This window comes from Macaca fascicularis, chromosome 10, assembly GCF_037993035.2.
Source record: "Macaca fascicularis isolate 582-1 chromosome 10, T2T-MFA8v1.1".
NCBI lineage: Eukaryota > Metazoa > Chordata > Mammalia > Primates > Cercopithecidae > Macaca > Macaca fascicularis.
In genome coordinates this window covers 78,674,874-78,688,931 of record NC_088384.1, presented here as the reverse complement: position 1 = coordinate 78,688,931, position 14,058 = coordinate 78,674,874, and the positions used below count along the sequence as shown (strand labels likewise).

General features: G+C 37.5%; 1 protein-coding gene across 3 annotated transcripts in view; it reads left to right on the top strand.

The window, feature by feature from the left end:
* Positions 1-14,058, top strand: part of PLCB1 (phospholipase C beta 1) — a 744,009-nt gene that overhangs the window by 485,719 nt on the left and 244,232 nt on the right. For all 3 annotated transcript variants that reach the window (XM_005568372.4, XM_005568373.4, XM_065521765.2), the window contains exon 4: positions 2,747-2,884. In XM_005568372.4, the coding sequence (XP_005568429.1) occupies positions 2,747-2,884 (138 nt within the window). The remainder of the gene's footprint in view (positions 1-2,746; positions 2,885-14,058) is intronic.

Below are 14,058 nucleotides of genomic sequence, written 5' to 3'. Positions count from 1 at the left end.
GTTAGTAAGAAACTTGGCTTGTTATATATTTTCAGTTCTCTGTTTACATTCAGAACTATATGGTTTAAAAATATTGTGGTTTCTTCTGAGTAAATGTTTCTCAAATCTTCAAATGTTCCTTTGGTTCATACACAGTAACCTTTTAAAATTTTTTTCCCAAATGTTAACCATCCAGATGCAGAACCATGCAGTGAGTCCTCAAATACTTACCCCTCAGATTCAATCAGCAGCATCATTTTACCAGCCTGCTTCATCCACCTAATTCCAGACATCACTTCTAAATACTTCATTATAAATTTCTTTTTATATAAAGACTAATAGTCTTTTAAAAGATATAAAACACCTGTAATCCCAGCACTTTGGGAGGCTGAGGTCGGTGCATTAGCTGAGGTCAGGAGTTTGAGACCAGCCTGGCCAACATGGAGAAACCCCGTCTCTACTAAAAATACAAAAATTAGCCAGGCATAGTGGCACACCCCTATAGTCCCAGCTACTTGGGAGGCTGAGGCAGGAGAATCGCTTGAACTTGGGAGGCGGAGGTTGCAGTGAGATCACACCACTGCACAGCAGCCTGAGCAACAGAGCAAGACCTCATCTCAAAAAAAAAAAAAGAAAAAAGAAAAAAAGAAAAAAGAAAAAAAGAAAAGATATATAAGCAACAATTACTGGGAAAACTTTTCAAACAAATATTTCAGAAACAGTTGGTCATGTTTCTTATAAATTCTTAGTGGGAATCCCAGAAGCTCTTTTCCAAAATTGTTTTCTACTCTGAGCACCTACTCTGGGTGATCCTTCCTTGCCTTGAGTTCCTTTATCTTAAGGATGATTCAAGAGGATCCCTGACCCCCACACCTAGTGTCTGCAATTCTGAGAGGTGGCGATTTTAACCAATCATCTGTTTATCAAATTTTGAGCAAAAATGTCAAAATGAGCAACAACAACAACAACAACAACAAAAATGGACATGAGAATTAGGTAGTAAAATAGTGTAGACTGAACAAAAAATGCTTGGGGGAGAAAAAAGTGAAAGAATGAGTTGTGTGGCTATCACTGGAAGGAAAGAAAGGGTCCAATGTATAGATCCAATTCATTTCCAAATATTTTCCCACTAAAGATTGTGGAGGTAAATATATTGATGGACTCCATAATCACTGATTTAAAACTTGTGATTTATAATTACAAGTTTCAGGTGATTTCTAAGAATGCTTTTTCTCTTCTGAGTATACCAAAAAGAACCCCACAAAATGACAATTACTGATATGTTTTCTCTTTGAACTTTGTCTCAATGGTGTTCAAAAACTTTGATGCAATTAATCAGTTCATAAAATACCTTGTTATCAAGTTTAATTGCCTTCACAAAACAGTCATTCTTCCCGAACATTCTCCTTTAATCTCTCATTAATGGTAGAGTGCTAAATGTTTCCCTTTTTTCTATTATTGTTTATTTAATAAAACTTTTGATAAAACCTCTCCTTTTCTGGGTCATGCAAATTGATGTTTTTGTGGTAGCATTTGATCTTTCTAGGAGGCTTGATGTACTTGATAAGCTTTCAACTTGTTCGTGAAAGTGAGATTTCAGTTATGTTAGGCAGAGCTTTGAAATGGGGTTTTCTTTCTTCATAACTTTTCTGAAAATGTGACTCTTCATGCGACCAAACAGAGAACGTTTTATTAACTAAAGAGAGAATTAATGGCACCAAGTAAAGTAACTCAGCTGAAAAGGTTTTGTTTGTTTTCTTTCTTGGTTGTGTGTGGTTTTTGTTTTTTTGTTTTTTAAACATTTACTATTTCTTCATAAGGATGATGTATATCAAAACCTCCAAAAAGAGGTCAGAATAGCCAGTCTAAGTAATCAGTACCGCTTGGCCCAGTATTTAGGTAAATAAATAAGAATGTAAGTGTATTTCTGTCTCAGAAGCTGGCCAGCAAATTTGCTAAGTGATTGATTTGATGCTTATTTTCTGCATGGACTTCTCATTTCCTTCAGGGCCTGTCCTATGGGAGGAAATCAGTTCAGTCAAGCTGACTAAGCCCTATTTTACATTTGAAATTTTGGAAAACTTTGAGCTTTGAATTTTTGGAAAACTCCCTTTCCCAGCAGGAATATATCTCCAAAGGATTTCCATTTATCGTGACCCAAAGAATGCAACTTGCTCTGAAAAGACTGCAGAAGTTCCATATGTCCAAATCCCAGTACATTCCAAGGACAGAAGTGAAATCAACATATGCATGGCAGGCACCACGGTTTTGCTCACACTAATTCTGGGTCTTTTTGCATCAGTATTCAGTGTTGGAGCAAGTCCACACAGAGAGCCAGGGCTGTGTTTCTTCCCTAGCCCTACGTAGGCATTGTCATATTTTAATTTCAGAATAACCACCTTCTTTGTCTTAGTGCATTCAGGAATTGAGGAAAAGAATAGAGATTTTTCATTTCAATACACAATTTCTGGGATGATTGGAGGAAATAGAGAACCATGGCACATAAAAATGTGTGATAAGATCGCAGAAAGAGCACTTAACTAAAGGCTATAGTCTTGAGCCAGAAATTGTCTCTCCACTACTCTGGGCAAGTTGCTTCATCTTTCTAGGTCGTTTGTGGGATGGGAGCCTTAAACTCCTACAATTCTCTAGTAAGAATAAAAGCAACTTTGTTTTGAAATCATTCTAATTCAACAGAAGTTGAAGTTATGCTGTCACGTTGGAATCTCTAGTTATAGACTAATTATTTTCAACATTTATTGTCCAGGACCCCAAATTACGTGAACTTTTGGATGTGGGGAACATCGGGCGCCTGGAGCAGCGCATGATCACGGTGGTGTATGGGCCTGACCTCGTGAACATCTCCCATTTGAATCTCGTGGCTTTCCAAGAAGAAGTGGCCAAGGTATGGTGGATGGAAACCGCTAAAGCTTATCATCATGATCTGAATGCTTGAGCTATCATACTAATGCCTGCAAAAGACTGAATTTTTGTTATATTTAGCATGTGTTAAAACTTCACCTAAAAATAATTCAGCTGCCAAGTATAAGTGCAATTAAAACACTTCCAAATAATGGCATCGACTTAAGAATTATGGAGATTTTTTTCATTAAGAATAAGCCGGCCGGGCATGGTGGCTCACGCCAATAATCCCAGCCCATTGGGAGGCCAAGGTGGACAGATCGCTTGAGGTCAGGAGTTCGAGATGAGCCTGGCCAACATGGTGAAACCCCTGTCTCTACTAAAAATACAAAATTAGCCAGGCGTGGTGGCAGGCACCTGTAATCCCAGCTACTTGGGAGGCTAAGGCAGGAGAATTGTTTGAACCCAGGAGGTGGAGGCTACAGTGAGTCAAGATTGCACCACTGCACTCCAGTCTGGGTGACAGAGTGTGGCTCCATCTCCACAAAAAAAAAAAAAAAAAAAAAAAGATTAAGGTATTTGATGCAGTTTCTTTGCATAACAAAATACAAATAAAACCACATTCTATTTCATCTAAACACTTTCTCCCAAGTCATTCTCTCTTAGCCTCATCCCTATGCTGCTTCTAAGTCCATCTCATTTCCAGCTCTCTCCTAGGGAACAGACATCTTCAGCCCTTTTTAAACTTCTTAATCCCTGGGCAGCACCTAGTCCACCATAATCCATGTAGTAGTTACTCAGTTAACATGTAGAAGAATGAAAAAATAACACTTTAAAACAAAAACTTTAAATAATAATGAAAATAATACTTAAATAAGAACAAATAATATTTATTCGATTGTGGACTAGAAAGATAAATTAGATATAGCCTACCCATTGAGGTGCTGCTATTCCACTAGGAGCGAGCCTTTCAGATACTTACAAAAATAGCTAGAAAGCAGGTATAATACAGCAAACAAGAAGCTGTGAACATCTGGGACCCCTGGATTCAAGTGCAATGCTTTCTCTAGAAATGTCCAATTGTCATTGAAAGAATACTGAAATGAGCATATTTAAAGAAGAACTTTCTTTTTCCATTTTTATAGTTTATAAAATACTAGTGATAGTCCTTCTCCTTCATATAACTTCCTTTAAGAGTTGAGAATATGAATCTAAGAATACTTTGAGTCTGTGTATAATATATATGCCTTACAGAGCTTGTCATGTCATGCCTCACAGCTACAGGGTCACTTCATGTCTGTGGGCATTGTCTGAATATTGCGATCTACAGTTTTTTAACCCTCAGTGCTCTGATGATTTTCTGAGCTACACCGAATATGCTGGCCTGCTTTCTTGCTTTCTTGTTTTCTTTCCTTTCCTTTCTTTCCTTTCTTTCCTTTCTTTCCTTTCTTTCCTTTCTTTCCTTTCCTTCCTTCCTTCCTTCCTTCCTTCCTTCCTTCCTTCCTTTCTCTTTCTCTCTCTTTCCCTCTCTCTCTTTCTTTCTTTCTTTTTTTTTGACAGAGTCTCACTCTGTTGCCAGGTTGAAGTGCAGGTAGTGGCGTGATCTTGGCTCACTTCAACCTCCACCTCTCAGGTTCAAGCCTACACGCACATGCCACCATGCCCAGCTAATTTCTGTAGTTTTAGTAGAGATGGAGTTTCACCATATTGAACCAGGATGGTTTCAATTGGCCTGGTTTCTATGTCATTAGTGATTATTGGCAGGGGTTTATTTCTAACACTTATGTAATATTGACTTTAATTCTTATAATGGGATGCACAAAATGCCAACTAGTTTTAATATTCTAAGGTTTTTAGAAACTATGCTTTCCAAGTATTTTATAAACAGAATCAACTTTCTCTCTTTAAGAGCCAAGTTACTCATTTATTTCTATAGTATCATTTATACTTGGAGAGATTTCAGTTCAATGAACATTGTCTATGTGACATATACTTTATTTCCCTGCATATGAATAGATGGATAAATGAGTACAGAAAAAAATAGATTCTAAATGTTTGCAAAATGTTTTTAAAATATCTTTCCCCAAATGAACTATATTCCTTTTTTAAAAAGTGACCAATTTATGGGATGCACTAAATCTCAATTAAAAGCATGCAATAAATGGCAGTGGTTTTCAGGGAAGCTTTTGCTAAGAGTGAATATATTTATATTACACATCAATCTGCATATCTTAAGTTGCATTAAGCCTTTGTGCAGTCCTATCTAAAATATAGTTAATTTCCTCCTCTCTGTGGGTTCCTACCCACTAATTTTCCTTAGGGATTTTTATCTCCAATCCTTGTAATATTCCCCATCAGGAGTGCATCTGCAGAGATTTTCCCAGGGGCTACTTGATGTTCCCGGTATAATTAATGAAGCTATGGAGAATATTTTGCCTTCCCTGGCTTTGATGTTCTGTAGAGTATTTCCCCCTGCCCCACTGAAACTGCTCAGCCAGAAACTTAAGATTTGCAAGTACTACTGTTACCTTGGAGCATCAGGTATCACAGTCACCTAGGGAGCCTGTTAAAACACACATTGTTGGGCCCCAGCCCCAGCAGGTCTGGGATAGAGCCTGAGCATCTGCATTTCTAACTGGTCCCCAGGTGATGCTAATGCTGCTGGTCCAGGCACCACACTTTGACAATCTCTTCCTTAAAGAAGCTTGGGCACAGTATTGCCAGATCTTGAATTTTCTTCTAAAAGGAGCTGCAGAATCCATGAAAGATGTTAAATATTGGCAACAGTTGTTTAAAAACACTATGTGAACCAAAAAAACACAAGTATGGTCTGAGTAAGACTTGGGGGCTTCCATAGGCAGCTTTTGTTCTAGATTCACATTAAGAAAAACATTGTGCTAAATAAAACCTCAGGTCCTGACCACTGAATACAATGGGGAAAGCACGTAACATTATCTTGCAGAGCAGAATCAGCACTCTCCACCACATTTGTTCATTCTCTAACTTCCAAACCATTCCTAGAGCCCTCTGGGTGCTTAAGAAATGTGACCTTTTAAGACAACATTTTTCAATAGACAGAGAACCCTCTGCCCCCTTAATGGTCATTGTGGACATTTTTCAGAAGTTTTATAATAGGTTACTTTTTTTGTGACTTAGATTGTATCCTATTCTTAACCACAGCATCTCTCATCCCTTATAAAGGAAAGAGGTACAGAATAATATAAAAGAAAATCTTTTGGATGTCTCCAGATTCCATTTTTAAACACGTAACTTGAAAATTAAAGAATAAGGGAGACAAATCATGCCTTTGGGCCAAATTTAAAAGTCAAGAAGAATACAATCGTTACACAATGTTCTACAAGTTTACCTTACAACACTCAACCCATTAATTCAACAAATGCAAACCAAGCAAACGAGAATTTACTGCTGGAGGAGACAAATATGGGTTTTTTTTTTCTTGCTGAAAAAAGTAAGACTTTGTTGCAAATAAAATATGTTGCCCTTAAAGGCCATAATTTTGGCTCTTCTTGAGAAGGAACTAAATGGGACAGAACTCATATCCACGAGTTCTGAAATTCTGGCCCTAGGAAGGAACACAGTAAAGGGGAGAGAGCCCTAGAGAAGATGTCTATAAATCAGAAATGTTAGCATTAATCTTCTGCCAAATGGATATGAGCCTTCAAGTCCTTTGACAGTTTGGGTACATTCTTCATCTATAAAATGAAGAACTTGGATTCATTCACTCATTTATTCAACAACATTTTGTTAAGCCTTCTGCAATGTACCAAGTTCTATTCTAGATGCTGGGGATAAAGCAGTGAAGAAAACAGATAGAGACCCTTGCCGAAGTGGAGCATACATTCTAGGTGGGAGACACAATGAGTAAAATAAAGAAGTCAGTCACGCAGTGTATTAGGAAGAGATAGTGATATTGACAAAAATGAGGTAGAGATGGAGAGTGCAGTGGAAGAGGGCATTAAATAGGGTGGTCAGTGCAGCCATCTCTGGGAGGTGAAACTTAAGCAAAGACTGGAAGGAGGTGAGGGAGCAAGTCAGGAGGATGTCTGGAGAGACAACACTGCACTTGCACTACAGCCCTGAGGCAAAAGATAGTCTGGTGTACTTTAGGAACAGCAAAGGCCAAGTGTGACAGCAGCTAGGTAAGCAAGATTGAGGGAAGGAATAGCAGAGGGAACTGAGGAGGCAATTGCAATTGATTTTGCTGTAGGGTGGCATAGGCTTTGGAAGGACTTTGGCTTTTACTGTGAGTGAGATGGAAGCCATGAGAGGGTTTTAGCTGAGTATAGATGTGATTTGACTTAACATTTAATCAATAATGAACTGCGTGGCAGAGGGGAAATAACGGAAGCAAGCAGATTCATTACCAAACAATTGAAATATTTAGGTGAGTTGCTAGTGACTTAGACCAATGTGGAATGTGGAGGAAATAAAAAGGAATCCAAATTTGCATGTATGTATACACATACACATGCACGCACACACACGTATATTATAAAGGAGGAAGTGACAGCATATGTTTATGAATTTTATGTTGCATGTGAAAGAAAGATGCATGGAATCAAAGATGATGTTAAAGTTTTGGCCCAAGAGGCAAAGATAGAAATATCATTTACTGACATAGGGAAAATATAAAATAGAGTATAATTTTTTGTTTAGGAATATATAGCAGAAGTTCAGTTTTGGTCATGTTCAGTTCACGTAAATTTGGGGGTCATTGGGTGTTTGATTGTATTAAAAAGTCATCATACTTTTTAATGAAGCTGGATGAGATCAGCCAGGAAGTGACTGTAGATAGAGGAGACATCCAAGGGCTGAATCATTGACACTCTAACATAAAAGGAAAGAATCAGAAAAACAGAAGCTGAGAGGAGGCAGCCAGTTAACACCACGCTCATGGGAACTGAGCCAGATTATTTAATGTTTTATTGAAATGTAGCATACACAGAAAAGTGCACAGTTTCTTACTCTATACCCTGATGGAGTTTTGGAAAAGGAATATATCCACCTAATCAACATCCAGATCAAGAAACAGAGCATAACCAGCACCCTAGATATCCACCCTACCTACTTACCTCTATATTGGCAGTTAACATTATAGATTAGTCTTACTTGTTTTTAAAATATCTGTAAATGAAATAATACAATAAAATCTTTTTGGTCTGACTTCTATTATTCAACATTATATTATGAGATTTAAGAGATTCTTCTATATTTTCTGTGTGATTGTAGTTTGTCCATTCTCTTTGCTAAGTAGTAGTCAGTAATTTACTTACAGTTGGTAGACATTCAGGTAGTTGTGAGTTTAGGACTGCTATAAATAACGATGCTACAAACATCTGCCTTTCTGAGAGCTGGATATTGGAGTGTAATGACTGGTCATAGATCTTTATGTGTGCTGCTTTGATAGATACTGTCATTTTCTCAAACTTGTTGAGCCATTTTGATTTTTAAATATTATTTCACACATAGAAGAAAAATTTAGAGGATCTCTGTACATTAAATTATTACATTTTGAAGTAGCTGTCACAGAAGAAATGCACTCTCTGAAAATATGTTCTATAATCTGAACATTAGTCTTTAGTGTTTGTAATTTTAGATTCTTCCCCCTCTGTAGTTGTGAGTTTCTTGGAGAGTTTAATTCACTTATCTCAAGGGTATGAGTATGATTTTCTGGAAGTTTTCATTAACTTCATCTGTATCAGTTTCTTGTGCACAATCTAAATAACACACCTGCTCTCTGAATTTCCTAACTAGCTCTCACATCTCTTTCCTGCTCCCCCTTCTTCCTGCCGTCTTGTTAAGCCCTTGTCAGGTCTAATGTACAATCATTACCTACCTATTTCCTGAAATTCTCTCACACTTTGCTCTACAAATCTACCTGCTCAGCTGCATAAGAATGGCCTTTTAAAAAAATAAACTCATTCCTGATCATATTTTAAATCATTTTCATTCTCTGTTGCCTGCAAAATGAAGTTTCTGTGCATTTAGTGAACAAATATTTATTGAGGGCCTAGTATGTGCCAAGCATCTCACTGGGCACCGAGGGTTTATCAGTGACTAAACATAGCCCCTACCCTCAGGTACTGATGGTTCACCGCTTTGACTGTTGCACTGTTCTGCTCCAGCAGTTCCTAACTATTTGTGATTCTTCTGCCTTTACAATTTTAATAGTAATGCCTTTATAATATGGTCATTTCCTACACTGCCTTTCTCTCTTTTGTCCACCAAGAAAAGTCCTAGGCCTCCCGAGGCACTCAGTATCAACTCAGTTCATCCATCTCTCGCTCCATCTTATGACTTCCATGAATAGCCCACTGTTCTTTCGTCTGTTGTTCTGTGAACCTTGAACATATTTTCAATTAGTTGTTATACTGTAATTATCAATCAGTGTGTCTGATAACCTATCCTGTATTTGTGAGCTGATGAAAGTCAAAAACAATAGTTTAGTCTGTTTTGTATTCCCAGGATCTAGCTTAGTGCTTGGCTCAATAAATGTGGGAGGTGTGAGAAAGGAAAGGATGGGAAAGGAAAGGAAGGAAAGGGGAAGGAGAAGGGAAAGGAAAAGGAAAAGGAGAGGCTTTTGAATTCTTGAAAATAAGTGATAGGTCACGTAAAATCTAAGAGTCATAATGGCTTTTAACATCATGTGCTCCAATCTTTTCATTTAGAGTTGGGAGAAATTAAGGCCCCCTAGCAAATTGGTTGCTCCAGGCTTTTCCCAGAATAATTCTCTCTCCAGCTTGTCAGGATTCTCAGTAGGAGGACCCAGGTGCCATTCATTATGATGGCTTCCATTTTCCTAATCTTTTTTTTTCCCAAAGCTAACCTTATTCCCACTCAGAGTTACTGTGACTGTCACTTCCTTACCCAGAAGTTGCTCCACACTTTCTTAAGCAAATGAAAATAACTTCTATTTACCAAATAGTTGACACCTTTCAGGCCAAGGAAATGAGAGAAGATGTCACAGAGAGGGGAATTTCTTTTAAGCAAAAGACATTATAGTCTATGAAATGAAGTTGGGAAATAGAAAAGAAAGAGGGGCAAGTGAAGGGGTCTGCTAAGGCCACCTCCAGGCCATTCATCAAAAACTTCAGGAATTTTCTTAGAATTGCTCTAAAATAATAGTATTAGCTATTTAAAAGTGACCTCAAGAGATGTGAGATTCTTATATTTTTTTTTTTATTCTGGGAGCATATGCATTGAGGTAAGAGTTTTCAAACACTTGCGTATATTCTGTACAAAATGTATACTTTATCTCGTTTCTATTTTGAATTTCAAACCAATTTATGATGAGTAAGCAGCAGTAGCTGTAAGTTTGACTTTACATGATGAAAAATCGTTAAGAAAAGAAAAGATGATGCCATAAATTGTGTTCAGCAATTTGTTTTGGGACATAATGGAAAACTGTGCATGACTTCCTTGCAGGTAGAATACATGTGCCAAAAAGATCACTGTTTACAAACATGAAAAGTTAGATCCACAAGTTATTGTGTTTTGTGAGATCATCATTACCTGCTATTCCTGACCTTATTATATTTAAAAAAAAATGCCTGTGTCATCTTAGGCTATTCCTCCACCCAATCTTAAAAAGGACAAAGTTCTTACTATGTCAGTTCATTGCACTATTAGTCTTGGAATTTTATAGTGGTAGGTGTCCTTTGCTGGAGAATGAGATTTACTCTACATTCTACACTTTTTGGATATGTGTCAGGCAAATGAAGGATGAACAACTTAAACTTTTGTATTGTGAAAACATTGTCTATCTGGAACGTTTGTTTAAAAGCTCATAAGTCAAAAGAAAGACATTCATATTGAAAAGATTTTTATTTAAAAAAAAAAAGGCAACTGGATTTCAGTCTCTCCCTTACACTCACAGAAGCAGCAGCAATTGCTATTCTGGTGATTGTGGAAGAAAGCACCCCTGCCTTCTGTCTCCTGGGTGTCTTTTCTGCATTTGCTAAGCAAGAGCTTTTTTGGATCCAGACAGTGTTCAGTGGTGCCCACATAAAAGCAATTAACGTCAAACTGAAGGGAAAATGTCAACCCTGAGTCATAGAAATGATTGTGATTTCAGACTGTGTGCTACTGTTAGTACAAACCCACCTCTCCCCAGAAAAAGAAAACAGAAATCTGCATCAGCAATAGTATCTCTTCTTTCCTTCCATCCACTCCATTGCACAGAGACAAGCTACTCTTCCGCGTACCTCTGTCTGCCTGGCTTCTGATGCCTGGCAGCTAAGTAAGCCCTGATTGCATTACCTGTGCGCCTAGCGTGGAAGCAGGAACACGGGTACCACAAAAAAAAAATCACCATAACTTTTTGGAAGGAAGAAGAGTTCTAAGAAAATCTGGCTTCCTTGATTAAATTTCTACCTCCACATATAAAATATTGGGGATGGCAGGGGAATATTGACATACTTTGAGAGAGGCAGGTTGATCTGTTTCACCTTTCACCTTGATATTGGTTGCCATCTTTAGTAGTTAAGCCAAATAATGCCCAATGAATAAGCTGGCACTACGAATTAAAAACACTTTTTGAAAATACCATGCTAATAATTTTCCTAACGACTGTATTATAATTTTCATTCATTCAACAAGTATTTACAGGCATAATCAGCCAATGAAAAGGAGAAACCAGAAGAGGGAAATTAAGGAAGATATTACAAGAAAACATCTGAGAGCTAAACAAAAGTACTGGTCTTAAAGTCTAAATAGCAAGTATAGGAATGGAGTAGGTTCAGGTAATCAGTAGGAAACTAGAAGATGACAGATAAATGAAAAAGACTTAATTTTTTTCTCTCCAAAAGAAAGTTAAGGTAGAGGGGTGGGGATAAATGTACCAGAAATGTATTATCCAAATATCAACCATGCTAAAACATGTAAGAGTTTCAACAACTGAAGAAAGAACTTAAAAAGATCCATATATACTTGTTATTAGGAATGTCCCTTTGGAGAGCCATGTGGGTTACGGTGTTAGAACTAAAACAAATAATCTGATATATTCTAATATATGGCCCAGCAGAAAACTATAGTTGCAATTTCATACTCATGTAAATTTTTATTGGACTTGTTTTAAACTTTCAGAATCAATTTATATGCAAATAAAGTCGTAATTATGAATGCTGAACAAAGATAAAAACTGACAATTTAAAAGTGAGTTTAAGCTAACAAGAGTTGGAAGTAAAAGGAATGGCAGGTAAGTGTCCTCCTGTCACAGAGGAGCCAAGGGATACTATTTTTAATGAATGGATCAAGAGAGTTTGAGTATGTTGCTTGAGTGTTTAGAGGTGACAGGGAGGAACGGGCATGAGTGATAGAACTCTAACACAAGCAAGGAGAAAGGGCAGGTGAGAGATGGAGTCAAAGATTTAAAGCCTCCTCAATCAGAGCAGGATATTATAGTCGAATTCTAAAATCAGTCAAGAAAAAGCATTACACGCGTGCACACACACACACACACACGAAAAAAGCATCACACACACATATATATAAATAGAAATATGTAAGTAAACCCCAGAAATTTAAGAACAGAAATGCTGAAAATAGTTGTTAAGAAACAGAACTAGGACATAGAAGTGATCATTGCCTTTCCAACCCCTCTGAACAACTTTTAAGAAACTCTGTCTCTGTTTCATTGATAAATAATAGTTTTTTAGGTTACTATCATTTAACAAGCATATGTTACACCTGTCACTGGTCTAACATGAATTACCCCAATTCTCCCAAAAGTCCTATGAAATAAGTTCTATTATTACCTCCATTTTATAAGACATATGAATATTGGAGGACAAATTTTAAAAGACTTGTCCAACATGATTCTGTCACTCAGGACTTGCATTTGGCCTGGACTAACAGAAAACCAAATCAAACAATAGCTGAGACAAATTAAGGATTTTTAATTTGTGTTTTGTTCGGTTTTGCTTTTCTTTTCTTTTTTTTCTCATGTAGCCGGAAGCCTGTCATGGGTGCCACTGGCTGGGGTGGGCATTGTGGGTGGTAAGAGAATTTACCAAGACAGTAATAGGTAAAGAAAGGCAGATTTATTAGAGAAAGTATGAAGATATGTTGCAAAGGTGCAATGGACAGCACAGCAGAGAAGGAGCTGTCTGCAAAGAGGGAGGGATTGAAGGGAAGTTTCATAGGGTCATGATGGAGGGGCTATGTGCAGAATGAGGTCATGCTGCTGGAGTTACTGGGAGTACGTGCTGAAGGAGATATTTGGGAACAGAATGTTGTGCCAGCGGCTTGTCTGTGATTAGCCATCTCAGATTGTTCTCCCCAACCTAGGGCGCTTTCCTCAATGTTGCTTACTTATCTTAGGACTCCACAGGTGGTCTCTGGCACTGATTCAGGAGCTCAGGGATAACAAGGCTGAGTGAGGGCCCTGTGATTCTCGTGGCCTTTTTCTCATAGATCGAGATGACTCTGTGGCTCTATTCCATTTACGTTCCCTACAGTAAAAGAAAAAGAGCACCTATATCAGGAAACACATTTTCCCAGAACCCTCCAGCAGGCACCTGCTTACGTGTGATTTGCCATGTGGCACATGGTGGTCATCCAGCTGCTAAGGACATTGGAAAATGGATATATTTTTTCAGTTGGACATATTGTTGGCGTGAGTACTGTTGGGTCTCTGTTAGGCAAGACGGATAAGATATATATTAGATAGCATTTAGCAGAAGGTCCCAGCTAGAAAATAGTAGAATGGTGTTCTGAAATCCAATAAATTATATTCATAATAAGCTAGAAAAAGGATCTGCAATATGAAAGTCAGGAAGAGCCATTAAATAAACTGATATCAATATTTTACTTTTAAATTAGAAGACAAGAAAAAAAAAACTGTGTTTAAGAGTCACTATTCCATGGCCTTCACAGGCAGCGAGAATGATCAAAGATGGAACAATCAAGGCCAAAGGCAAAGAATCATTCTCATAGCAGAGGAAGAACTAACAGGATTGAGTTACCAAAGGTCAAATACCCTCTTCATTTGAAGAGAAGAATCTAGCTTGCAACAAGGTTTAAAATAAAGTTGTAAGGTATATTAAGGTAATTTAAAACAAATTTATTTCCAAATGAGAAAATTATATTTCAGCAGAATTCTGTCATTAAATTATAAGTTAATGAGGAACTACCTGTGCCTAGTTCACTAATCAGTGTTCAAGTAATGCAGTTTTAATTTTGTCAAACTGATTTCAT